At 42.6% G+C, this 26,909-nt stretch overlaps 1 protein-coding gene across 5 annotated transcripts in view; it reads left to right on the top strand.

Annotated features, from left to right (window-relative positions):
• The first annotated feature begins 3,571 nt into the window (after window positions 1–3,571).
• LOC118374700 (supervillin-like) overlaps window positions 3,572–26,909 on the top strand; it is a 115,027-nt gene continuing 91,689 nt past the window's right edge. For 2 of the 5 annotated variants that reach the window (XM_035761207.2, XM_035761183.2), the window contains exons 1-3: window positions 3,572–4,219; window positions 21,909–21,972; window positions 24,614–24,705. In XM_035761207.2, the coding sequence (XP_035617100.1) occupies window positions 4,156–4,219; window positions 21,909–21,972; window positions 24,614–24,705 (220 nt within the window). In that variant the 5' untranslated portion in view covers window positions 3,572–4,155. The remainder of the gene's footprint in view (window positions 4,220–21,908; window positions 21,973–24,613; window positions 24,706–26,909) is intronic. The other 3 variants (XM_035761220.2, XM_035761211.2, XM_035761258.2) reach the window with 2 other exon arrangements.

The following is a 26,909-nucleotide window of genomic DNA, read 5'->3' as shown; positions in this document are numbered from 1 at the left end:
AAGCTATTTCGTTGTTAATTGTACAAATTCCACTTTTAACAACCATCAGAATTGGTTAAAAAAAAGGTAATGCATGCCATCATATTAGCCAAGAGTTAAGAGTAGGCAAAGTGATTTCTAGACGAAAATGACAAAACGTTTTACCATTGCAACATTTGATGTACAGTTACATTCATTGTGGTTGTCTGAAGTGTGCACAGCTTGCGGTTTGATTATTCCCCATTTTCAGCCATGTCAATGAGCGTCGTCGCTTTCCTGTGCGGTACCTCCAACCGTTGTGATTACTAGCATAGGTAAACTTTTATCAGTTGATTTTACTCCTGGCTCAGACTTTGTCTGGTCAGTGTCTTAACATCATCCTAAAAACCTTATCTGATCTGGGATTTTGTTGTGGTCTTAAAACAGGTTTTAACAGGATTCCTAGGACCTTTTCTGAGTTGCTTTGTGGATACGGGCGCTGATGTCTCATCGATGGCCTGTTTCTCTTCAAGATCCCCCACAAAAAAAGCGATTTGCTTTGGATTGTACCTGTCAAATTACTGACATTTGTTTAGTATTACAATCTCTCTCTCTCTCTCTCTCTCTCTCTCTCTCTCTCTCTCTCTCTCTCTCTCTCTGTCTCTGTCTCTGTCTCTGTCTCTGTCTCTGTCTCTGTCTCTGTCTCTGTCTCTGTCTCTGTCTGTGTGTGTGTGTAGCATCCCACTGCTGCCTTGTCACTGGGCCAAGGGAACAGAGCAGCACGCTCTTAGTACTGGAATCGAGTCAATCATATCTTGTTAAAACATGGCATTTTGATCTTTGTCAGTACAGGTGCTGAAGTTAGGCCTACATAGACTAACATTGTGTTCTAGTGGTTTACCTTGAAGATTTGATTTGGGATGCATTTGCCATATTGGGTAACCTTTTTGGCTTGAATGACCTGTAATCCCTCCTAATGTGGAGCAGCAAGGTTTGACTGTAAGGCGTGTAACTACAAATGAACATGCGTGTGACGGCATTTTGAACTTGTGCATAAGCGTGATCTGTTTTGTGCTGTCTTGCCAATTCCTATGGTCATTCATTGTTATGTTGGCTACGCAGCACAAACAGATCTGGGACTGGGCTAGTTAACTGTCTCCGTAATTCTGAACTACATTGGTAATCACAGAGCTAGCTACAGTACACGGACAGGGCCAGGCATGTGTTATAGCAGAGCCTGAATCTACCTGCCCATCCTTTGACACGGTAGGGTCGTCATATTTAATGATAGGCTTCACCACCAAGTCATTTCAAGTCCTGATGTCATCCTTAAACCAGGTGAGTAAATCACGTACAGATGCATTTTTCCCAAGGCTTTGACTGTGCCCATCGACAGATGGGGGGCTGGGGATGGGGGGGTGGAAGCTGGGACAGATGATAATAATAAGGACGTTAGTCTGCAGGTCTGGTATGCGTCAGATGGTGATAGTTTTCCATGATAAAGGTGGATCAGAAGGCTCTGTTCTCCTGTTCTCTATTAGGCTGTTAGCCCCACCCTCTATGTGAGCCAACCACACCTGGGTTCAAGTAGTATTTTGTTTTCGTTGAAATAATTTTGCTGCACTTGAGTGAGGTTACCCGGGAGAATGGGACCGGTGGAATAGTTTCAAAAGTACAGACCCGGCCCCATTTGGGACACTAGACCGGCTCAATCAAACACTCAAAGTATCGGAAATACTATTAGAACCCAGGTCTGGAGCCAGCAGTAGAGGCATGAACACCAGAGCATGGCCCATGTCTGTTTCTTCCCAGGCCTCTCCACAGACTCGATACTGCATTTCTCCAGTGACAGACCCCAGTCCTCTTCAACTCCTCCTCGGTCTATATGGGATGAGTGTTAAGTGTCAGTGAGAACACTGCTGTGTAGGTCTGGGGTGCTTATGGTTTTTTTATGGCTGAGCTGCTGCGGCGTCCTGCTGCCACTAGAGACAGTAGAGCTGAAATGTTTTGCTTTTTAAGAAAATGTTTGGTTTCTCTCTGCTTTGGTATGGTGTAGGCTACAGTAGATGTTTCTCTTTAGCCATTTCCACGTCTCATTTGGTATGTAATTCAACTAGCTACATACTTGAAAATTAATGGGTTTACAGTGCAAGTTAAGCAGGTCTGTCAGGTGGCAACTTTTACTGAGGATGATATGGTTACTAGCCTAGCATGTAGACTACAGCCCAAACGTATAGCTGTCTGTCTCACCCACGGTGTGACTTGTGAGGTCTGAAGTGCGTCTGCTTTTATTATAAAGGTGCTTCTTTTATGGTGAAAATGATCTTCCCCAAGTATAACTCACTCGCTGCTTATGTATGCCAGTTTGGCTCTACAACCAATGTAAAGCGGATTCATGTGCTTAATTTTAAGACGTTATTTGGCCACTATAGGCCTATGGGCAAGGCTACATGATGTGTGCCACTATGATTCAAAAAAGTGAACAAAAAAAGGCGTTATTTCTTATGCTGGGCATCATTCACAAGTGACAGGTGAATATTGCCACCCATCATATTATTGTTGACTTCTTGTCTTTACATATACTAAATAATATATGTGTGAAATTTGTTTTAATTTACAATGGACCATTTGTTATGCACCTGTATCGAAACAACAGGGGCAGCTGGAAAGAATAGATGTCATCAACAGTTTGCTCTAATAGCGAATGGAGGACACTATTCCCCATTGGTTTATTTTCATGCCAGGTAGACTATACTCCTGTTTTTGTAAATATAAGCAATGTGCTTAATATTAGGAAAGTAAAAAAAAAAATATATATATATATATAGTGGGCCTAGCCTATAGTGAAAGCTGAACTTCCTCTTTTCAGTAGAGGCCATCACTGTTTTTCAATTGCATAACCTATTGAAATGTTACACAACATGAGCTCATGGGCTCTCATGAAGTACTTGATTCGATTTTCGAATAAATTTGCATTGATGTCAGAGAGATTTAGAGGGACAATTAGTGTGCTGAGTAGCAGGCAGTTAGCAAACCTGCCACCTCTAATAAACTGATCGACTGTCTTTCATCCCCTCCTTAAGAACACTCCACATCACACCTGGGTTCAAGTGGGATGTGTTTGGACACATCGCATGCATTTCTTGGCTGAGAAATCAAAGTAATCGTCTTTGTCGCCCTGTGTGTGTACACTATCAGTTATTGTGTGATTCTGCACGTCTGAACATGTATCCTTCTCCTTTTCAATCTCATTCACTTTGTGTGTGTGTGTGTGTGTGTGTGTGTGTGTGTGTGTGTGTGTGTGTGTGTGTGTGTGTGTGTGTGTGTGTGTGTGTGTGTGTGTGTGTGTGAAGCTGTCAGACAATAAATCAATATTTTTCCTCCCACACTGCTCCTCTTTTGCCTTGCTCTGGGGATGGATTGCTTGAGTATTTACCATAATGATACGATTAGTCAGACGAACAATCCCATGATCTGAGCTCCATCGCAGCTGATTTCCCATTCTCTCTTTCTCTCTCCTCCCGCTGTGCGTCTCTCTCTCTCCTCTCTCGCTCTGTAGCATCCCACTGCTGTCTTATCACTAGGCCAAGGGAACACAGCAGCACACTCTTCGTACTTCCTGACTATACATTTCTCTCTCTCTCGCTCTCCCTATCTCTTCACCTCTCTCTCTCTGAGTTTCTGTAGGAGAGGGATGTCCTGCCTCTCAGGTCCAATCTGTTAGCGTAGCGATGGGGCCTAGACTAGCTAATTTCTTGGCTGTAATCAGATTAGCAGGCACTGAGCAGCTTTAGTAAGCCCCTGTCTCCCTGCATGCCTGCAACCTGTCTAGTTAGCCAGTTAGCTATTAGCGTTAGTGCTGGAGGAGACGAGAGGGGAGCTCTCAAGAGACTCAGCCTAGTGTCGTAGCCACAGCCTCGACGCTCCACTCAAACGCGACACTGCCGACGCTACTACGTACTACTACTCCTGCTCAGCTCACTCCCTCTCCTGTCTTTCTGTCCCTGTCTATCTCTCTCTCTCTCTCTCTCTCTCGTGCTGCTCATCCCGGGGCAGTTACTGACTGCCTTTGTTTCTCTGCATCACCTTGCAGTCAGTTGCCTGCCTGTGGGTTGGACCTCAGCAATTCTCACTTTTTTTCTCTCCAGCTCTCTTTTTATTTCAATCTGTCCGCTGTACCTACCTGGTCTTGCAAAAATGTATCGGAGCGCAAACCCATGGATCTCAAACTACCTGAGCCATGTCAAGTTCTGCGGCCAAGGTAAGAGAGAGGCTGGGACTGAGGATAGGGTTGGAATTGTGGGCTGTAGCTGGCTCTCTTTTTAAATGCCCCAGTTTCCAGCTTTCCTTGCGCTGTCTGCAGCTGTAGCCTCCAAGGACAGTACGTAGCAGCCAAGATGAGAGACTAGCTGATTGCAGGAGGAGGGAGAGCTATTTCTGGGCTCAACTTTGTCTGAGGTTTATTATGGAGAGTTATGTTCAGGCATATTATGTGTGTGTGTGTGTGTGTGTGTGTGTGTGTGTGTGTGTGTGTGTGTGTGTGCGCTTGTGTAGCCAATGTTTCTCATTCTCATAGCTGTATACCATTCTCACCCTCTCAATAATGCTTCCCGGGTGTTGAACGGAGTGTTGAATGGGGGTTCTGCTTGGTTAACTGGCTGAGAATTCACAACAGATGTTCCTGGTGGTGTCCCAGGATGGGTTCCCAGCCATTCAAACCCAGTAGGAGGGGTTGCATCCCAAATGGCACACTTTTCCTTAACCTAGTGCACTACTTTTGACCCAGGCCCATAGGACTCTGGTCAAAAGTAATACACTATGTAGGGAATAGCATGCCATTCTGGTCTGGTGAGGGATTTTGTGTTTGTGGTTCAGGTTTTTACAGCACATTGACCATACATAAGAGTCTCCTGTACACGCCATGTACTTAGCCATCTGTCATTTGATCAGCTATTAACTACTTGCGCACAACTAACGATTCCACAATGGCTACACATGCAATGCTCTTGCTAATGGAATAAGACTAGGCTTTGTTAGCTGTTCATTGTCTTGATTGATTGTCTATAATTGGCTTATAGTAGTATCTACTGTAAGTCCTCTGTTTGTAGGGAGGGGTTTTAGACTTTAGTTGGCTCAGTCTCACCTGACTTACCCCTCCTTGGTTTTCTGAATAAACTAAACCTCTCCCTCATTTTAGCTCTTTACTCTATAAGCCTCTCATGCCACATCCTCCTTTGATTACCTTGTCTCTAGGAGCAGAACATCAGGGAGGTCAGGGCAGGTGGGCGTCTGTGTGGGTGGGGGTGGGTTTTTATTTTATTAGGATCCCCATGAGCTGCTGCACATGCAACAGATACTCTTCCTCGAGTCCAAAAATAACGTACAAATACACGATGATGTACAGAACAAAAATAGACAAGAACAATATAAGATATTACATTAAATTCTAAATAAATGTTATACAGTACCAGTCAAAAGTTTGGATACATACTCATTCAAAGGTATGTCTTTATTTGTGTCTTTATTTTAACTTTTTAAAAAACTTTTAACTAATCCCCCCCCCTCATCAGTCTATATACAATACACCATAATGACAAAGGAAAAACAGGTTTTTAAATCATGTAGCAATAAAAACATAGACCCTATTTACTTAAGTAAAAACCTGCTCCAGAGCGCTCAGGACCTCCGACTGGGACGAGGGTTTACATTCCAACAGGGCAATGACCCTATGCACACAGCCAAGACAACGCGGAGTGGCTTCAGGACAAGTCTCAATGTCCTTGAGTGGCCCAACCAGAGCCCGAACTTGAACCCGATCGAGAGACTTAAAAGTAGCTGTGCAGCCACGCACCCCATCCAACCTGACAGAGCTTGAGAGGATCTGCAGAGAAGAATGGGACAAACTCCCCAAATACAGGTGTGCCAAGCTCGTAGTGTCATACCCAAGAAGCCTTGAGGCTGTAGTCACTGCCAAAAGGCGCTAAAACAAAGTACTGATTTAAAGCGTCTGAATACATACAATGGGGCAAAAAAATATTTATTCAGTGCAAGTTCTCCCACTTAAAACAATGAGAGGCCTGTACTTTTCATCATAGGTACACTTCAACTATGACAGACAAAATGAGAAAAAAATCCAGAAAATTACATTGTAGGATTTTTTATTTAATTATTTGCAAATTATGGTGGAAAATAAGTATTTGGTCACCTACAAACAAGCAAGATTTCTGGCTCTCACAGACCTGTAACTTCATTGGACACCAGAAACAAAATTGTAGACCTACACCAGGCTGGGAAGACTGAATCTGCAATTGGTAAGCAGCTTGGTTTGAAGAAATCAACTGTGGGAGCAATTATTAGTAAATGGAAGACATACAAGACCACTGATAATCTTCCTCGATCTGGGGCTCCAAGCAAGATCTCACCCCATGGGGTCAAAATGATCACAAGGACGGTGAGCAAAAATCCCAGAACCACACGGGGGGACCTAGTGAATGACCTGCAGAGAGCTGGGACCAAAGTAACAAAGCCTACCATCAGTAACACACTACGCCGCCAGGGACTCAAATCCTGCAGTGCCAGACGTGTCCCCATGCTTAAGCCAGTACATGTCCAGGCCCGTCTGAAGTTGGCTAGAGAGCATTTGGATGATCCAGAAGAAGATTGTGAGAATGTCATATGGTCAGATGAAACCAAAATACAACTTTTTGGTAACTCAACTCGTCGTGTTTGGAGGACAAAGAATGCTGAGTTGCATCCAAAGAACACCATACCTACTGTGAAGCATGGGGGTGGAAACATCATGCTTTGGGGCTGTTTTTCTGCAAAGGGACCAGGACAACTGATCCAAGTGATCCCAAACACACCGCCCAGGCAACGAAGGAGTGGCTTCGTAAGAAGCATTTCAAGGTCCTGGAGTGGCCAAGCCAGTCTCCAGATCTCAACCCCATGGAAAATCTTTGGAGGGAGTTGAAAGTGTGTTGCCCAGCAACAGCCCCAAAACATCACTGCTCTAGTGGAGATCTGCATGGAGGAATGGGCCAAACTACCAGCAACAGTGTGTGTGAACCTTGTGAAGACTTACAGAAAACGTTTGACCTCTGTCATTGCCAACAAAGGGTATATAACAAAGTATTGAGAAACGTTTGTTATTGACCAAATACTTATTTTCCACCATAATTTGCAAATAAATAAATTAAAAATCCTACAATGTGATTTTCTGGATTTTTTTCTTTCAATTTGTCTGTCATAGTTGAAGTGTACCTATGATGAAAATTACAGGCCTCTCATCTTTTGAAGTGGGAGAACTTGCACAATTGGTGGCTGACTAAATACTTTTTTGCCCCACTGTATGTAAATGTAATATTTCAGTTTTATATTTTTAATAAATGTGCATGTGTTTTTGCGTTGACATTTGGGAGTTGTTGTGTGTAGATTGGGGGATCCCCTCCCCCCCTCCCCAATCCATTTTAGAACAGGACTGTAACAAAACAAAATGTGGAAAAAGCCAGGGTTCTAAATACTTTGTGTGTGTGTGTGGACAACCAATCAAAAGTTTGTAAATACCTAGAAATTCAAGGGTTTTTCTTTATTTTTACTATTTTCTACACTGAAGAATAATAGCGAAGGATTCAAAATGATGAAATAACACATGGAATCAGGTAGTAACCAAAAAGTGTTTAAACAAATGAAAATCAACGTTACTTTTGAGATTCTTCAAAGTAGCCATCCTCTTCCTTGGTTACAGCTTTGTACATGCTTGGCATTCTCTCAACCAGCTTCACCTAGAATGCTTTTCCAACGTTCTTGAAGGAGTTCCCACATATGCTGGGCACTTGTTGGCTGCTTTTCCTTCAATCTGTGGTCCAACTCATCCCAAACCATCTCAATCCGGTTGAGGTCAGGTGATTTGCGGAGGCCAGGTTGTCTAATGCAGCACTCCATCACTCACCTTGGTCAAATAGCCCTTACACAGCCTGGATGTGTGTTTTGGGTCATTGTCCTGTTGAAAAACAAATGATAAGCCCACTAAGCGCAAGCCAGATGGAAAGGCGTATCGCTGCAGAATGCTATGGTAGGCCTCCTGAGTGGCGCAGTGGTCTAAGGCACGGCATTGTTGCTAGCTGTGCCACTAGAGATCCTGGTTCGAGTCCAGGCTGTGTCGCAACCGGGTGACCCATTGGGAGGCGCACAAATGGCCCAGCATCGTCCAGGTTAGGGGAGGGTTTGGCCGGGTGCATGCACGCTGACAAAGTCACCAGGAGTATGGTGTTTCCTCCGACACATTGGTGAGGCTGGTTTCCGGATTAAGTGGGCATTGTGTCAAGAAGTAGTGCTGCTTGGTTGGGTCGTGTTTCGCAGGACGCATTAGTTTTGACCTTCGCCTCTCCCGAGTCTGTACGGAAGTTGCAGCAATGAGAAATTGGATACCACAAAATTGAGGAGAAAAGGGGTAATAAAGAATGCTATGGTAGCCATGCTGGTTAAGTGTGCCTTAAATTTGAAATAAATCACCGACAGTGTCACCAGCAAAGCACCTACACACTATCACACCACCTCCTCCATACTTCACAGTGGGAACCACACTTGCGGAGATCATCCGTTCACCTACTCTGGGTCTCAAAAACATGGTGGTTGGAACCAAAAATCTCACATTTGGATTAATCAGACCAAAGAGCAGATTTCCATCAGTAAATGTCTATTGCTAGTGTTTCTTGGCCCAAACAAGTCTCTTATTGGTATCCTTTAGTAGTGGTTTCTTTGCAGCAATTCAACCATGAAGTCCTGATTCACGCAGTCTCCTTTGAACAGTTGATGTTGAGATGTGTCAGTTGCTTGAACTCTGTGAAGCATTTATTTGGGCTGCAATCTGAGGTGCAGTTAGCTCTAATGAACTTATCCTCTGCAGCAGAGGTAACTCTGCGTCTTCCTTTCCTGTGGAGGTTTTTGTGACTGCACTTAAAGAAACTTTCTTGACATTTTCCATATTGACTGACATTCATGTCTTAAAGTTATGATGGATTCACGTTTCTCTTTGCTTATTTTACATGTTCTTGCCATAATATGGACTTTGTCTTTTACCAAATAGGGCTATCTTCTGTAGACCAACCCTACCTTGTCCCAAATCAAATCAAATGTTATTTGTCACATACACATGGTTAGCAGATGTTAATGCGAGTGTAGCGAAATGCTTGTGCTTCTAGTTCCGACAATGCAGTGATAACCAACAAGTAATCTAACTAACAATTCCAAAACTACTGTCTGATACACAGTGTAAGGGGATAAAGAATATGTACATAAGGATATATGAATGAGTGATGGTACAGAGCAGCATATACAGTAGATGGTATCGAGTACAGTATATACATATGAGATGAGTATGTAGACAAAGTAAACAAAGTGGCATAGTTAAAGTGGCTAGTGATATATGTATTACATAAGGATGCAATCGATGATATAGAGTACAGTATATACGTATGCATATGAGATGAATAATGTAGGGTAAGTAACATTATATAAGGTAGCATTGTTTAAAGTGGCTAGTGATATATTTACATAATTTCCCATCAATTCCCATTATTAAAGTGGCTGGAATTGGGTCAGTGTCAATGACAGTGTGTTGGCAGCAGCCACTCAATGTTAGTGGTGGCTGTTTAACAGTCTGATGGCCTTGAGATAGAAGCTGTTTTTCAGTCTCTCGGTCCCAGCTTTGATGCACCTGTACTGACCTCGCCTTCTGGATGATAGTGGGGTGAACAGGCAGTGGCTTGGGTGGTTGATGTCCTTGATGATCTTTATGGCCTTCCTGTAACATCGAGTGGTGTAGGTGTCCTGGAGGGCAGGTAGTTTGCCCCCGGTGATGCGTTGTGCAGACCTCACTACCCTCTGGAGAGCCTTACGGTTGAGGGCGGAGCAGTTGCCGTACCAGGCGGTGATACAGCCCGCCAGGATGTTCTCGATTGTGCATCTGTAGAAGTTTGTGAGTGCTTTTGGTGACAAGCCGAATTTCTTCAGCCTTCTGAGGTTGAAGAGGCGCTGCTGCGCCTTCTTCACGACGCTGTCAGTGTGAGTGGACCAATTCAGTTCGTCTGTGATGTGTATGCCGAGGAACTTAAAACTTGCTACCCTCTCCACTACTGTTCCATCGATGTGGATAGGGGGGTGTTCCCTCTGCTGTTTCCTGAAGTCCACAATCATCTCCTTAGTTTTGTTGATGTTGAGTGTGAGGTTATTTTCCTGACACCACACTCCGAGGGCCCTCACCTCCTCCCTGTAGGCCATCTCGTCGTTGTTGGTAATCAAGCCTACCACTGTTGTGTCGTCCGCAAACTTGATGATTGAGTTGGAGGCGTGCGTGGCCACGCAGTCGTGGGTGAACAGGGAGTACAGGAGAGGGCTCAGAACGCACCCTTGTGGGGCCCCCGTGTTGAGGATCAGCGGGGAGGAGATGTTGTTGCCTACCCTCACCACCTGGGGGCGGCCCGTCAGGAAGTCCAGTCCCCAGTTGCACAGGCGGGGTCGAGACCCAGGGTCTCGAGCTTGATGACGAGCTTGGAGGGTACTATGGTGTTGAATGCCGAGCTGTAGTCGATGAACAGCATTCTCACATAGGTATTCCTCTTGTCCAGGTGGGTTAGGGCAGTGTGGTTGAGATTGCATCGTCTGTGGACCTATTTGGGCGGTAAGCAAATTGGAGTGGGTCTAGGGTGTCAGGTAGGGTGGAGGTGATATGGTCCTTGACTAGTCTCTCAAAGCACTTCATGATGACGGAAGTGAGTGCTACGGGCGGTAGTCGTTTAGCTCAGTTACCTTAGCTTTCTTGGGAACAGGAACAATGGTGGCCCTCTTGAAGCATGTGGGAACAGCAGACTGGTATAAGGATTGATTGAATATGTCCGTAAACACACCGGCCAGCTGGTCTGCGCATGCTCTGAGGCGCGGCTGGGGATGCCGTCTGGGCCTGCAGCCTTGCGAGGGTTAACACGTTTAAATGTCTTACTCACCTCGGCTGCAGTGAAGGAGAGACCGCATGTTTTCGTTGCAGGCCGTGTCAGTGGCACTGTATTGTCCTCAAAGCGGGCAAAAAAGTTATTTAGTCTGCCTGGGAGCAAGACATCCTGGTCCGTGACTGGGCTGGGTTTCTTCTTGTAGTCCGTGATTGACTGTAGACCCTGCCACATGCCTCTTGTGTCTGAGCCGTTGAATTGAGATTCTACTTTGTCTCTGTACTGACGCCTAGCTTGTTTAATAGCCTTGTGGAGGGAATAGCTGCACTGTTTGTATTCGGTCATGTTACCAGACACCTTGCCCTGATTAAAAGCAGTGGTTCGCGCTTTCAGTTTCACGCGAATGCTGCCATCAATCCACGGTTTCTGGTTAGGGAATGTTTTTATCGTTGCTATGGGAACGACATCTTCAACGCACGTAATGAACTCGCACACCGAATCAGCGTATTCGTCAATATTTTTATCTGACGCAATACGAAACATGTCCCAGTCCACGTGATGGAAGCAGTCTTGGAGTGTGGAGTCAGCTTGGTCGGACCAGCGTTGGACAGACCTCAGCGTGGGAGCCTCTTGTTTTAGTTTCTGTCTGTAGGCAGGGATCAACAAAATGGAGTCGTGGTCAGCTTTTCCGAAAGGGGGGCGGGGCAGGGCCTTATATGCGTCGCGGAAGTTAGAGTAACAATGATCCAAGGTTTTGCCACCCCTGGTTGCGCAATCGATATGCTGATAAAATTTAGGGAGTCTTGTTTTCAGATTAGCTTTGTTAAAATCCCCAGCTACAATGAATGCAGCCTCCGGATAAATGGTTTCCAGTTTGCAGAGTTAAATAAAGTTCGTTCAGAGCCATCGATGTGTCTGCTTGGGGGGGATATATACGGCTGTGATTATAATCGAAGAGAATTCTCTTGGTAGATAATGCGGTCTACATTTGATTGTGAGGAATTCTAAATCAGGTGAACAGAAGGATTTGAGTTCCTGTATGTTTCTTTCATCACACCATGTCTCATTAGTCATGAGGCATACGCCCCTGCCACTCTACTTACCAGAAAGATGTTTGTTTCTGTCGGCGCGATGCATGGAGAAACCCGTTGGCTGCACCGCCCCGGATAGCGTCTTCCCAGTGAGCCATGTTTCCGTGAAGCAGAGGACGTTACAGTCTCTGATGTCCCTCTGGAATGCTACCCTTGCTTGGATTTCATCAACCTTGTTGTCAAGAGACTGGACATTGGCAAGAAGAATGCTAGGGAGTGGTGCGCGATGTGCCCGTGTCCGGAGTCTGACCAGAAGACCGCTACGTTTCCCTCTTTTACGAAGTCGGTTTTTTTGGGGGTCGCTGCATGGAATCAATTCCGTTGACCTGTTTGTAAGGCAGAACACAGGATCCGCGTCGCGGAAAACATATTCTTGGTCGTACTGATGGTGAGTTGACGCTGATCTTATATTCAGTAGTTCTTCTCGACTGTATGTAATGAAACCTAAGATGACCTGGGGTACTAATGTAAGAAATAACACGTAAAAAAACAAAAAACTGCATAGTTTCTTAGGAACGCGAAGCGAGGCGGCCATCTCTGTCGGCGCCGGAAGCAACACAGCTGATTGGCTGAAACGCATTAAGGAACGAAATTCCACAAGTGAACTTTTAACAAGGCACACCTGTTAATTGAAATGAGTGCGCAAAGCTTTCATTGAGGCAAAGGGTGGCTACTTTGAACAATCTATTTAGATTTGTTTAACACTTTGTTTTGTGTAGTACATGATTCCATAATTGATGTCTTCACTATTATTCTACACTTTAGAAAATAGCAAAAATAAAGAAAAACCTTTGAACTTTTTGATTGGTAATGTATAGTGGAAAGACACCAAGAGACAACAACAACAATACTGTTTACACACTATTCATAGATAGATATATTATTATATACAGTACAGTTAAATTAGATATTTAGTATGAGGAGAGGTACTGTGATTCAATATATATATTATTTGTTTTAAAGCTAAACTTGCTTTTTATCTGAGTAACCTCTTGTGGCAGGTCATTTCACGATGACATGGCTCTATACGTAACTGAGCGATGTATTAAATCAGTTTTTATATTGGGTTTCTTGAAGACCCATAGTGGCGTGTCTGGTGGGGTATGTGTGCATGTTTAAAGTGTATGTGAAAGATTATACAAGTGGTTAGGCATTTTCAACACACAAACTGTAGTGGTGGGGGGGGTAGTCGGAGTAGTAATGTAAGTGATCCTGTTGTGTAATTTTAGTGACATTTCCTTTTGGGCGCTCTCTAATCGCGGGCTGTTCTGCTCAGGGTAATCCCATCTCAGCAGGGACATATGCTCTTGAATGGAGTGAGTATTTTCTGCACACACTTACTTAATAAGCCCAATGTGGGATTATTGCCTTCTCCAAGTATTAGCATTAGTGTATAGAGCCTGTAGCTAGAAAGAACTTATAGAACAGTAAAGGGGCATCTCGCTGTCAAACACAGTCGGTTTGTCATTAAATAAATCATGTCTAATGCAGTTTCAAGCAATCAGCATTCAGGATCAGATCTACTGTGCCTTCAGAAAGTATTCAAACCCCTTGACTTACTCCATATTTTGTTGCAACCTGAATTCAACATTTATTAAAATGATATTGTGTTTTACCCATCTACACACACTGCCCCATAATGACAAAGTGAAAACATGTATTTAGAAATGTTTAGCAAATTTATTGAAAATGAAATATGGCTAAATCAATGAGCAGTTTCATTCCTCTCCAGCAACTAAGTTAGGAAGGACGCTTGTGTCTTTGTAGTGACTGTGTATTGATACACCACCCAAAGTCTAATTAATAACTTCACCATGCTCAAAGGGATATTAATGTCACATTTTTTTATATCCAATAGATGCCCTTCTTTGAGAGGCATTGGAAAACCTCCCTGTTCTTTGTGATTGCATCTGTTTTTGAAATGTACTGCTTGACTTATGGACCTTACAATTATGTGTATGTGTGGAGTACAGATTTGTATTCCTGAACCTATTTAGACTTACAATAACAACGTGTTGAATACTTGTTGACTCGAGACATTCCAGCTTTTCATTTTTTATGACTTTGTGACATGTAATTCCACTTTGACCTTATGACGTGTGTGTGTAGGCAGACCATTTGACCAAATAATCTCAATGTAATACATTTTTTATTCAGGTTGTAACACAACAAAATGTGGAAAAAGTAAAGGGGTGTGAATACTTTCTGAAGGCACTGTACCTATTGAAGTTGAGCACATACATTTGATTAAAATGTATATATATTTTTTAATTGAACCTTAAATAGTCAAGTCAGTTATGAACAAATTCTTCTTTATAAACGGGGAACAGGGGTTTAACTGCCTTGTTCAAGGGCAGAACGACAGATTCGTACCTTGTCAACTCAGGGATTCGATCCAGCAACCTTTCGGTTACTGGCCTAACGCTCTAACCACTAGGCTACCTGCCGCTCCATAAAGGGGTATGAAGTCTATGCTATGATCTTTTGATATCTCAGCTTAGACCTAGGGGGGCGGGGGTGTATGCCTATGAGACTCCATTGAATCATGAAATCAGTTCATCCCCATGTTTTACTAGTGCAGGGCAACTTTAATAGCTCTGTCTGCGTGCATATTATGTTCTTTTAACACTAGCATCCCTAATGGCCTGTAGATTACATCTTTAACATCAAAGGGTTTGGGACGTCTGTGATGATCTTAGTGGTTTTATGCGTGTGTGTGTATGGAATGTGTAGTGCATTGAAGCACCCTCCTACTATTTATCTTTCCTCTGCTCTAAATGGACCTGCATGCTGCCATTGAGGCTGTTGAAGTAACACAGGCATGTATCTGATGTCCTTCTATGCCCCCTGTAGGCTCCAACATGTTGACTCATCCAGCACCATTTTAACACTAGGATCTCAACAGCTAAATGTGGTTTTACACTGCAGTGATAGTATGGTATAGCCTGTTTGTGGCGTCTTGCCAATTCCTCTGCACAAGCAGATTAGTGACCAGGTTAAATCAAATGTAATTTGTCACATGCGCCGAGCACAGCGGATGTAGACCTTACCATGAAATGCTTACTTACAAGCCCTTAACCAACAATGCAGTTAAGAAAATAAGTTTTGTTTATTTAGTAAATATTTTAAGTAACACAATGAAATAACAATAGTGAGGCTATAGACAGGGGGTACCGGTACTGAGTCAAAGTGCTGGGATACAGGTTAGTTGAGGTATTTGGGTTAAATGTACATGTAGGTAGGGGTAAAGTGACTATGCATAGATAATAAACAGAGTAGCAGCAGTGTTTAAAAAAACATGGGTGGACCTAGACTGTGCACTCCGAGACCGCTTGTCTTGCAGTAGCAGAGAGAACAGTCTATGACTTGGGTGGCTGGAGTTTGACAATTTTTGCGGCCTTCCTCTCATACCGCCTAGTATAGAGGTCTTGGATGGCAGGAGGTTGGCCCCAGTGATGTACTGGGCTGTATGCATTACCCTCTGTTGCGCCTTAGTCGGATGCTGAGCAGTTGCCATACCAGGTGGTGATGCAACTGCTCAGGATGCTCTCGACGGTGCAGCTATAGACGTTTTTGAGGATCTGGGGACCCATGACAAATCTTTTCAGTTTCCTGAGGGGGAATAGGCATTGTTGTGCCCTCTTCACATCTTGGTGCGTTTGGACCATGATATTTTTGTTGTTGTTGTGGACACCAAGGAATTTAAAGAGCTTAGTTTTCCTGAAGTCCACACTCAGCTTCTTTGTCTTGCTCACGTTGAGGGAGAGGTTGTTGTCCTGGCACCACACTGCCAGGTCTCTGACCACCTCACTATAGGCTTTCTCATCGTTGTCTGTGATCAAGCCTACCACCGTTGTCGTCAGCAAACTTAACAGTGGTGTTGGAGTCGTGCTTGGCCACACAGTCATGGGTGAACAGGGAGTACAGGACTAAGCATGCACCCCTGAGGGGCCCCCGTGTTGAGGATCAGCGTGGCAGATGTATTGCTGCCTACCCATGCCGCCCCCAGGTGGTCCAACAAGAAGTCTAGGATCCAGTTGTAGAGGGAGGTGTTTAGTCCCATGGTCCTTAGCTTAGTAATGAGCTTTGTGGGAACTATGGTGTTGAACGCTGAGCTGTGGTAAACAAACAGTATTCTCTCACAGGTGTTCCTTTTGTCCAGGTGGGAAAGGGCAGTGTGGAAGGCAATTGAGATTGCGTCATCAGTGGATCTAGTGTGCAGTAAAGAACCAATAAATACTGTATATTCTTAAAATGGAGTATACAGTTCCGTTAAGTTAAAATGTTTTGCCTACATAATTAACCACGTTTCCATCCACAGTTTTTATGCGAGTAAAGTCATACCGTATGAAAAATAATAATGACAGCTATAATGGAAACAGGAAGTTTCATAACATTTTTTAAAATGCCGACAGGTTAGTTCGACATGGTGGGTTATTTTTGTGTCTGTAAAATTAATTACGCTAGAAATGGTGGTGGAAACGTCTTTCTGCGCAAATATTGATATAATAACCATTACATCGAAGTAAACGCGACAATATGGTGTGTGTGTGTGGTCCGCCCACTATGACTCGGGAAACCTTGCAGTTTGTTAGGCTACAGATGAAATAAGTTAGGATGAACTTCACAGGGTGGTGAAAGTGCATGGTGATCTTGATGCTCCTTTCGAAATAAATATTGTCTGTCTTATTCTGGTGACATGATGATCGTTGCTTGACTGCTGTTTAACAAATAAATATATTCTCGCTGTTTTCCGTAATAATTTCATGTAGACAGCAAGCTGTTGGATGGAGCACATGTGCCAAGACCAGGGCAGGCACATTTGCTATTTAACACAACAGTTTGTGTGACAAAACTATCGGTAGAGTTTAAAATACAATGGAAACACATTCAACTTTCAATTTTTATTTGATTCATGAAAACTTAAGCAAAAAATAGATTTTGTGTGCACTGTCATCACACACTGATTTTTATATGCAACAGGTTTGACGGAAATTCCGCATATTTTGGATTACGGATACGCAAATTCTAGAATACTTGCATAAAACTCTGATGCTAATTTGAGAGAAACCTAGCTAGTGATGGAGAAGATTAATAGAAGTGTACATGAATACATTGTTGTTTTCGTTCTCTGATATTAATCTATCCCTGTCACTTTATCAGCTAGTAAATGTACCTGTAGGCTACAATATGAGAGGGATGTTTAAGGCCTGAGCTAGTATGTTTTTACGGAAAACTTTTTACATAATTTGTACATAATGTTTCTGCCACCATATCTTACAGCAACAAGAGCTTCTGGATATCAGGACAGCTATCACTCACCTCGGATTAGACACACATTTTTTCTTCAACAAGCAGGAAGCACAGGATATACTGCGAACACCCAACAAGGCCGACGTCCCCGTTATTGGCAAGATAAAGAGACACAGGTACAGAGCACACAGCGGGATGCCTCGTAAGGATCCAGAGAAGGCGAGTGGGAAATCTGCCATTACCGTCAATATTACTTGCTAACGTACAATCATTGGACAATAAATTAGACGAGGTACGATCACGAATATCCTACCAACAGGACATCAAAAACTGTAACATCTTAAGTTTCACGGAATCGTGGCTGAATGAAGTCATGGATATTCAGCTAGCAGGATATACGCAGCACACTCCGGTAAGATGAGGGCGGGCAGTCTGTGCATATTTGTAAACAGCTGGTACACAAAATCTTTTTATTTTTTACCTTTTTTATTTCACCTTAATTTAACCAGGTAGGCAAGTTGAGAACAAGTTCTCATTTACAATTGCGACCTGCCAAGATAAAGCAAAGCAGTTCGACACATGCAACAACAGAGTTACATATGGAGTAAAACAAACATACAGTCAATAATACAGTACAAAAATAAGTCTATATACAATGTGAGCAAATGAGGTGAGATAAGGGTGGTAAAGGCAAAAAAAAGTCCATGGTGGCGAGATTAATACAAGTAAAACACTGGAATGGTAGATTTGCAGTGGATGAATGTGCAAAGTAGAAATAGAAATAATGGAGTGCAAAGGAGCAAAATAAATAAATACAGTAGATGAAGAGGTAGTTGTTTGGGCTAAATTATAGATGGGCTATGTACAGGTACAGTAATCTGTCAGCTGCTCTGACAGCTGGTGCTTAAAGCTAGTGAGGGAGATAAGTGTTTCCAGTTTCAGAGATTTTTGTAGTTCGTTCCAGTCATTGGCAGTAGAGAACTGGAAGGAGAGGCGGCCAAAGGAGGAATTGACTTTGGGGGTGACCAGAGAGATATACCTGCTGGACTGCGTGCTACAGGTGGGTGCTGCTATGGTGACCAGCGAGCTGAGATAAGGGGGGACTTTACCTAGCAGGGTCTTGTAGATGACCTGGAGCCAGTGGGTTTGGCGACGAGTATGAAGCGAGGGCCAGCCAACGAGAGCGTACAGGTCGCAGTGGTGAGTAGTATATGGGGCTTTGGTGACAAAACAAGTGGCACTGTGATAGACCGTATCCAAATTATTGAGTAGGGTATTGGAGGCTATTTTGTAAATGACATCGCCGAAGTCTAGGATCGGTAGGATGGTCAGTTTTACGAGGGTATGTTTGGCAGCATGAGTGAAGGATGCTTTGTTGCGAAATAGGAAGCCAATTCTAGATTTAACTTTGGATTGGAGATGTTTGATGTGAGTCTAGAAGGAGAGTTTACAGTCTAACCAGACACCTAGGTATTTGTAGCTGTCCACATTCTAAGTCAGAACCATCCAGAGTAGTGATGCTGGACGGGCGGGGCAGGTGCAGGCAGCGATCGGTTGAAGAGCATGCATGTATCACAATTCACAGAAGTTTACATACACTAAGTTGACAGTGCCCCCCATATTTTACACTGCTGCTACTCTCTGTTGCAACAGGTCTGAATACTTATGTAAATAATATATTTCATTTTTCTCTTCATCATTATGGGGTATCTTGCGAAAGGTGTGTGTGTGTGTAATATATATATATATATATATTTTTTTTTTTAAATGTTGTTGCTTGTTTTCAATGTTATTTTGGATTTAATTTGTCACATATCAATTTGCAAACAATGTTTAGAATTAAATAATTGAGTAAATAAAGCTGTATACAAACATGGTCTGTTTTTTTGCTTCCTTGAGTAAGGCAGCTCCAAAATGCAGGTGTTTCAGCCTAGCTCAGTGCTTTCTGTGGTGGAGGGGCAGCCAACAGAAAATACTGAACATTGGGGTTGGTAATGTACTCTGGTTGCGCCGTGATTGGCTCATGGCTCATTGATGGGGACACTACATCACCTCAAAATCTACGAGGAGAACTGAAAAATTCAAGCCCCTTGAGTTACATTAGAAGTGCCCATCCTAAAAGGCTCAAGGTCATTGGCCACAGAATGATGTCAAATCATGTTACATCTACCGTAGCTTTGATTGGACTGATCATGTCAATATCATACTTTCCAAATCTTAGCTAGCAAGCTAGACAAGCAGTCATTATCATGAATCACGTCGACAATCTACTCGCAAATTATAGATCAAATGTATCGGTGCTCATCGGCCATTGGACATTACACAACAAGTTGGAAATCGCAAATTCAACAATGTGTGGTTTGGAAGGAATCAGTGGCTAACTGCAAGTGTTGCAAAGCAATCACAAGCCTGCTATTCAGTGGAGTGGCTGTGTGGTTCAAGTCTGGGTTTAAGGGTCTCTTTTCCAAGCTTAAAAGGATAGACATTCAACACCATGGGCCAGAAAAGTTTGATTACATTGGCCATGCTGTCAATCCAGCATGACTTCTGCCACGTTCAAGACAACTGGGAACTCTGGAGGGGGAACATTTTTAGCTATGACTGGGGAAAATACATTTTGAATAGTCATCCAATTCGGAATTCCAAGTAGGGAACGCAGGTTGTGTCATCGGCAAACTTAATGATCGGCCTGAAGATCACTGACGTCATGATTCGACCTTGTAGTTCCCTGTTGTTTTGAAAGCACTATAATCTCCAGAGAATGAAATACTTTGACAAAGTTTGATGACTGCTGCGCCAACTTTCTTTTCAAGTGAGCACATCACAACAAGGTGAGTCCAAAAATGTATTGTATGCTGTTGCATAAATGATGTAATATGCCAGGGAGACATGTATACTGTAGCTAAGAAAGTAATACTAAGTGTATGTTGTGCAGTAAGCTGTTAGTAGCCCATGTGCCTCACCCTAATAACTTAGTCTACTTTTCTGACTTGGTGATGCACATGTAGTTTATAGCCTGTTTTAGAGAAATACCATCAAATATTGTAAGAGCTTTCATGTCCCCTCTATTAATCCTACAGTTCTGACTTGGTGTACAGGGATAATACTGTCGCTGTACATTTCAAAAGTGCTGAACAAATAGTTTGTCTTAATTGAAATGACGGATTGTCTCTTATCCGTTCGTTGTCCCCTTATGCCATAGTTCGTACATCTCAATTGTCAGTAGAAACCACATTTGTTTAAGCAAGTCAGCCATATTGACTGAATTAACTGTTTCGCTGCCAGATAAGGCTCCGCTGATATCCAGGTGTAGCAATTGTAATGATTCACTCCACGGTGCTGAAAAGAAAGCTCTGCTGTTGGGACAGCTTTATGTAGGCCCTAACAGTGTGTGGGCACCGTTTGTCACCTTTATAGTGCAATTAACTGTTCGAAAAGCACAATAAATAAAACAATTCTGCACATTTTCTTATCTCCTCCGCTCTTGCCTGCATGGGCTGCCATAGACAGAATGAATATAACGGCCGTCCCCATTTAAGTCCATGTTGGCATAATGGGTGGACTGGTGGCCATTGCGAAAGTACCCATAGGAGCAAATCAGGAAGTGTACCCATCAATATGTGATTTGTTGATTCCTTCCATGTTTATGAGCCACATCAGTTAACATCACTTGAATGAACATTCTACATTACCATGGAAATTATTGCATCCCAATACCCGGTAGACATTGTGAGTGTACAATGTACTCAGTCAAAGTGCCAGGGTTAGAGGTTTCATTCATTTTTTTTATTCCAAGCCAGTTTTATTCATTCTATTTCTATGTGTGCCAGTGCAGGCAATCTAGGATGCGTTCCCTAGGCAACTGAATACTTTTTTTTGCTACAGCACCTTGCTTGTATCAGCAAGGAGCAACAAAGTTTCACGTTGTAAAGAATCCATGTTTCCACAAAAGGACTTAACTACACGAAGGGCTCCCGAGTGGCACAGTGGACTAAGACACGTCATCTCAGTACAACAGGCGTCACCTGATTTCGAATCCAGGCTTCATCACATCCGGCCGTGACCGTTGGTTACATGGTTAATTGTGCCAGTCCTACATGCGATCAGACTTTAAAGAATCCAATCCGTCTCAATGAAAAGCAATCAAACCTCTAACGCCTTGAGCTGTGACGACATAGAGACAAGCCACTTTAGAAAGAGCTGTACCGCAATTGACTGTGTGCGTGCGTGTGTCTTTGTGAGTTAGCTGTCTCAATTCTCACCTGGTTTCATTTTCAAATAAACACTGGTCTGCGGCTCTGTTGAAAAGTACTGCACTATATAGGGAATAGGTGCAATTTTGGATGTGCTCACAGTTACATTGTTCTCATTACAACCCAAAGGCTGCACAGATCTTATTGTTCAACATGATTCAATAAAACATGTTTTAGTTTTCTAATGTATTTAATTCCTCTGCAGTGCTGCAAGTCCACATGACTAATGTCATGCATAGAGAAATGTTGTCGAATGACCTTAAGATGCCTCTAATACACTCGTTTTAATGTTTTGTCATTAAAAAAATGTAAAGTTAGGCCATTGTGAATGGTCCGTCTCCTCTCACTCAAGTGATGAAGAACTGAGTATGGTCTTAAAGTCTAAATGATGTTTTCTCTCTCCTCTCTAGAACTTGGGAGTGAGACCCCCGTCAAACTTGGGAAGGCAAGACTTTTACAGAAGAGGGCTCTTAGGTAAGATGCTATTTTCATGGATAATATAAATATTTGTGTATTGTTTCAGTTCTGTATACAGTATCATTGCACATCTAATATTTTTCAACGGTATTCTTTTCCCATCTGTAATGGATACACACGTAACATGTAGACAATGGATAGACAATGGTAATGGACAGACGTAACAGGTGCCTTAGATTTGAGTCAGTGTGAATAGATCAACAGGATCTACGACTTTGACGTAATCAGCCTATTACTGAAAATAACTGCACATAGTTTTGATAATGACTTATTTTAGTTGCTAATAGGAAGAACTTAGGGCCAAGATTTACTGGTCGGCTATTTAGATTCTCTCTCTCTCTATCTTCCAAAGATATTTTTTTTAACATTTGGATGTCCTCATGACCTCCTAAGAATCCAGTTCCCCGTTTTCTAACCCAGCCATTGATTCCTCTTTCAGTGCATTGTTTTTACCCTATTCCCTATATCAATACTTTTGGGTAGTGCACTACAGAGAATAGGGTGGCATTTGAGATGCAACCAGAATATAATTACATTGTTAATTTCTGCTTACTGAAATTAACCCATGGACATTGTTCTGACCAATTCTTTATATACTATGCACACTAGATGACTGACAGGGGGAGCTGATTTGAAACCGCTGCTCCTCTATTTTACTACTCCCCAACAGTTTGTAACAAAAAAATATATATTTTGTAAGCTGTAGAAATGCATTTATTAATGTAATTTGCTTATGCCACATTTATTATATTACAGATGCCTTAATGTATACTTTAAATTATATTATGTGAGCTAAACATACAAATAAAAACATTGAAATATAGAAAAACATTTGTTTCAACATTTTAACGTAACATTTTTGTAGAGCACCAATGTTACTGTCCCCACTACCACAACAAGATACTTAAATACGTGTCATTTTGTCCTTAGCATATATAATTGAAATATAATTCTACTGCGTCTTCTGAGAAGAACCAATATGGCCGACCGGTAGCTTCAAAGCCTTTCATTGACCAATACAGTTGTGGCCAAAAGTTTTGAGAATGACACAAATATGAATTTTCACAAAGTCTGCTGCCTCAGTTTGTATGATGGCAATTTGCATATACTCCAGAATGTTACGAAGAGTGATCAGTGAGCAATTAATTGCAAAGTCCACTCTTTGCCATACAAATGAACTGAATCCACCAAAAAACATTTCCACTGCATTTTAGCCCTGCTGAAAAAGGACCAGCTGACAGTGATGTCAGTGATTCTCTCGTTAACACAGGTGTGAGTGTTGACGAGGACAAGGCTGGAGATCACTCTGTCATGCTGATTGAGTTTGAATAACAGACTGGAAGCTTCAAAAGGAGGGTGGTGCTTGGAATCATTGTTCTTCCTCTGTCAACCATGGTTACCTGCAAGGAAACACGTGCCGTCATCATTGCTTTGCACAAAAAGGGCTTCACAGGAAAGGATATTGCTGCCATTAAGATTGCACCTAAATCAACCATTTATCGGATCATCAAGAACTTCAAGGAGAGCGGTTCAATTGTTGTGAAGAAGGCTTCAGGGCGCCCAAGAAAGTCCAGGAAGCTCCAGGACCATCTCCTAAAGTTGATTCAGCTGTGGGATCGGGGCACCAGCAGTACAGAGCTTGCTCAGGAATGGCAGCAGGCAGGTGTGAGCGCATCTGCATGCACAGTGAGGCAAATACTTTTGGAGGATGGCCTGGTGTCAAGAAGGGCAGCAAAGAAGACACTTCTCTCCAGGAAAAACATCAGGGACAGACTGATATTCTGCAAAATGTACAGGGATTGGACTGCTGAAGACTGGGGTAAAGTCATTTTCTCTGATGAATCCCCTTTCAGATTGTTTGGGGCATCTGGAAAAAAGCTTGTCCCGGAGAAGACAAGGTGAGTGCTACCATCAGTCCTGTGTCATGCCAACAGTAAAGCATCCTGAGCATCCAAGGGATTTGGCTCATTCACAATCTTGCCTAAGAACACATCCATGAATAAAGAATGGTACCAACACATCCTCTGAGAGCAACTTCTCCCAACCATCCAGGAACAATTTGGTGACGAACAATGCCTTTTCCAGCATGATGGAGCACCTTGCCTTAAGGCAAAAGTGATAACTAAGTGGCTCGGGGAACAAAACATCGATATTTTGTGTCCTTCGCCAGGAAACTCCCCAGACCTTAATCCCATTGAGAATTTGTGGTCAATCCTCAAGAGGCGAAACAAAACCCACACATTCTGACAAACTCCAAGCATTGATTATGCAAGAATGGTCTGCCGTCAGTCAGGATGTGGCCCAGAAGTTAATTGACAGCATACCAGAGCAGATTGCAGAGGTCTTGAAAAAGAAGGCTCAACACTGCAAATATTGAATCTTTGCTTCAACTTCATGTAATTGTCGATAAAAGCCTTTGACACTTATGAAATGCTTGTAATTATACTTCAGTATTCCATAGTAACATCTGACAAAAATCTATAAAGACACTGAATCAGCAAACTTTGTGGAAATTAATATTTGTGTCATTCTCCAAAATTTTGGCCACAACTGTACATAGCATCAGCAATCTAGTGTTTATATACATAATTGGTTATGACTGACTGCGCTGTTCTGTTTATATTTGTTTTTCCTGCAGCTTCCAGAAAGGGTTCTTGTTCGAAGAGAAAAACACCCCTGCCAAGAACACCAATGATATAGATGTAAATCTCTTGGCAAGCCTCCCTAAAGGTGACTCACAGCTTTCTGTTTCAGCATGTTGTGGTGCATGAAACACATGACTCTATCTCACAAAGTTTGCATCTCAAATGGCACCCTATTCTCTATGTAGTGCACTACATTTGACCAAAGCCCTTTTGGCCCTGGTCAAAAGTTGTGCACTATATAGGGAATTCCATTTGGGGCATATTCTCGGACAAAGGATACTTTCCCAGAGTTATGGGGTTGAGGGAAGTGGTGCCTGTTGTATAACTGAGGGTGCTTACTGCTTTGACAAGGTTCAGTCAGAAATAATATAAATCTTTTTTCACGTGAACAGTGTGTAAGCACTTCAAAACACTTGTACGCTAACGCTCAGACCACTCGTAGAACAGCTAAGTGAGTCTTTAGATGCTTTTTGCTCTCCATCACTTTATACACGCGAGTTCTCCGCTAAATGTAGAATCACATGGAGTATCCATCTCTCAGGCTCCCGAGTGGGCACTGCATCTTCGTGCTAGAGGCGTCACCACAGACACCCTGGTTCGAATCCAGGCTGTATCACAACCGGCCGTGATTGGGAGTCCCATAGGGCGGTGCACAATTGGCCCAGCGTCATCCGGGTTTGGCCGGTGTAGGCCGTCATTGTAAATAAGAATTTGTTCTTAACTGACTTGCCGAGTTAAATAAAGGTTACGCATCTGATTAACTTCAGAACAAAGTTGACTACAAATACAAAGTTCTCTATGCAAGTGTTACAAAGAAACAATGAATAAAAATATGTTTCAAATGAAAACTGAGTGCATTAAAATATAAACAGTAGGCTTCAGGTCTATTTCAATCATATTGAAATACATTTAATGTTCAATCAATTGTTTTTTTACTAATCGTAGGCTAGTGTCTGTAATTTGTCTCAATCTATTTCTTGAGTAGCCTAACATGTGCGCAATGATGTGCCAAATCGGTGATTTTAGTGCAATTTATTGGGGAAGTATAGAATAAGTTGCCTTAATATTTGGAGCTGTAGGTAGTAATATTTCTAGGAGCTGATGTTGTTGGTAATGTGAAATAATTGTAATGTTAAGGAAAGATTTGAATGAAGAAAGCTGATCCAAGAGCAGCTCTCCCTTTCTTTCGATCCTATCAGTATCGACACATGCTCCAACAATGCACTTAGCGACCGTTCTCCCTGCGCGATGTTGTGGGAAACGCATGTTACATCTTTGGCTGTTGTAGGAAAGATGCATTGTTAAAACACTTGTACGCCTAAGTTCCATCGCTATCGGAAAACCAGGCCCTGGGCGATCCATATCGCGGTAAATTGACTGAATTGTCACGATAGCGATAAATAAAACGTTAAGTTTATACCATGAATGTGCACCACAGTTATTTATTTATTTTACCCTTAAACTTGTACTACTACATTGAATGTTGTAGCTATCAATTTCTCCGTTAACAATCAAAATGATTTAATTTCTAACATCTCATTTCTCTAGTAGGGCCCTAAAGTTTATTTATAATAATAAACGATATCAGCAAAATGTCCACGATAATTGTTCTGTTTGGTCAGTGTCGATAATTTTAGGTAACATTTTAGGTTTCCCTCAGTGTGTGCTCACATAGAGAGGCCAGGGCACATGGCACTTGGAGTGCGTTTGGGTGTTTTGTTTCTGTTGTGTATTGAAAAGTTGCTTTATTACATGTGGTGTCCAGCAGTAACACGTGTAGTAACAAGCTGTACTGTACTGTTCTGTTTATCCTGACTACAGTGCAGCTCCTTTCCTACGAGCTCATGGATAGGACTCTGTCTGTCTGTCCCCATAGAGGGGCTGTCCGGTTCAGTCCAACCCAATAGGCCATTACCTGACTGCTGTGTTTACACAGGCAGACCAATTCTGTTCTTTTTGCCTGTAATTAGTATTTTGAACAATCGGATTAGATCTTTCGCTAATAATTGCCCAGAAGATGAGAATTGGGATGCCTGTGTAAACACAGCCTGTGGGTCTGGGTGCATTTTGTGTGATCTCTCAGTCTCTATGTAGGGCTCGATAGATTCAGAGTGTAACTACTTCTTTCGCTAAGTCAATTAGTCAGTAGCAGATTGTACTCTTTCTATTATCAAAGCGGGATGCAGATTTTGTCAGTTCCTTGTGAATGTGTCTCTCAGCGATTTGTCACTGTGTTGTAGAGAACAGAGTCTGCTACTGGAGGAATCGGTGGCACCTTATAACAAGACC

This window comes from Oncorhynchus keta, chromosome 4 (genome assembly GCF_023373465.1).
Source record: "Oncorhynchus keta strain PuntledgeMale-10-30-2019 chromosome 4, Oket_V2, whole genome shotgun sequence".
Lineage (NCBI taxonomy): Eukaryota > Metazoa > Chordata > Actinopteri > Salmoniformes > Salmonidae > Oncorhynchus > Oncorhynchus keta.
The sequence above is the reverse complement of the archived record's forward strand: the minus strand, read 5'-3'. Positions and strand labels throughout refer to the sequence as shown.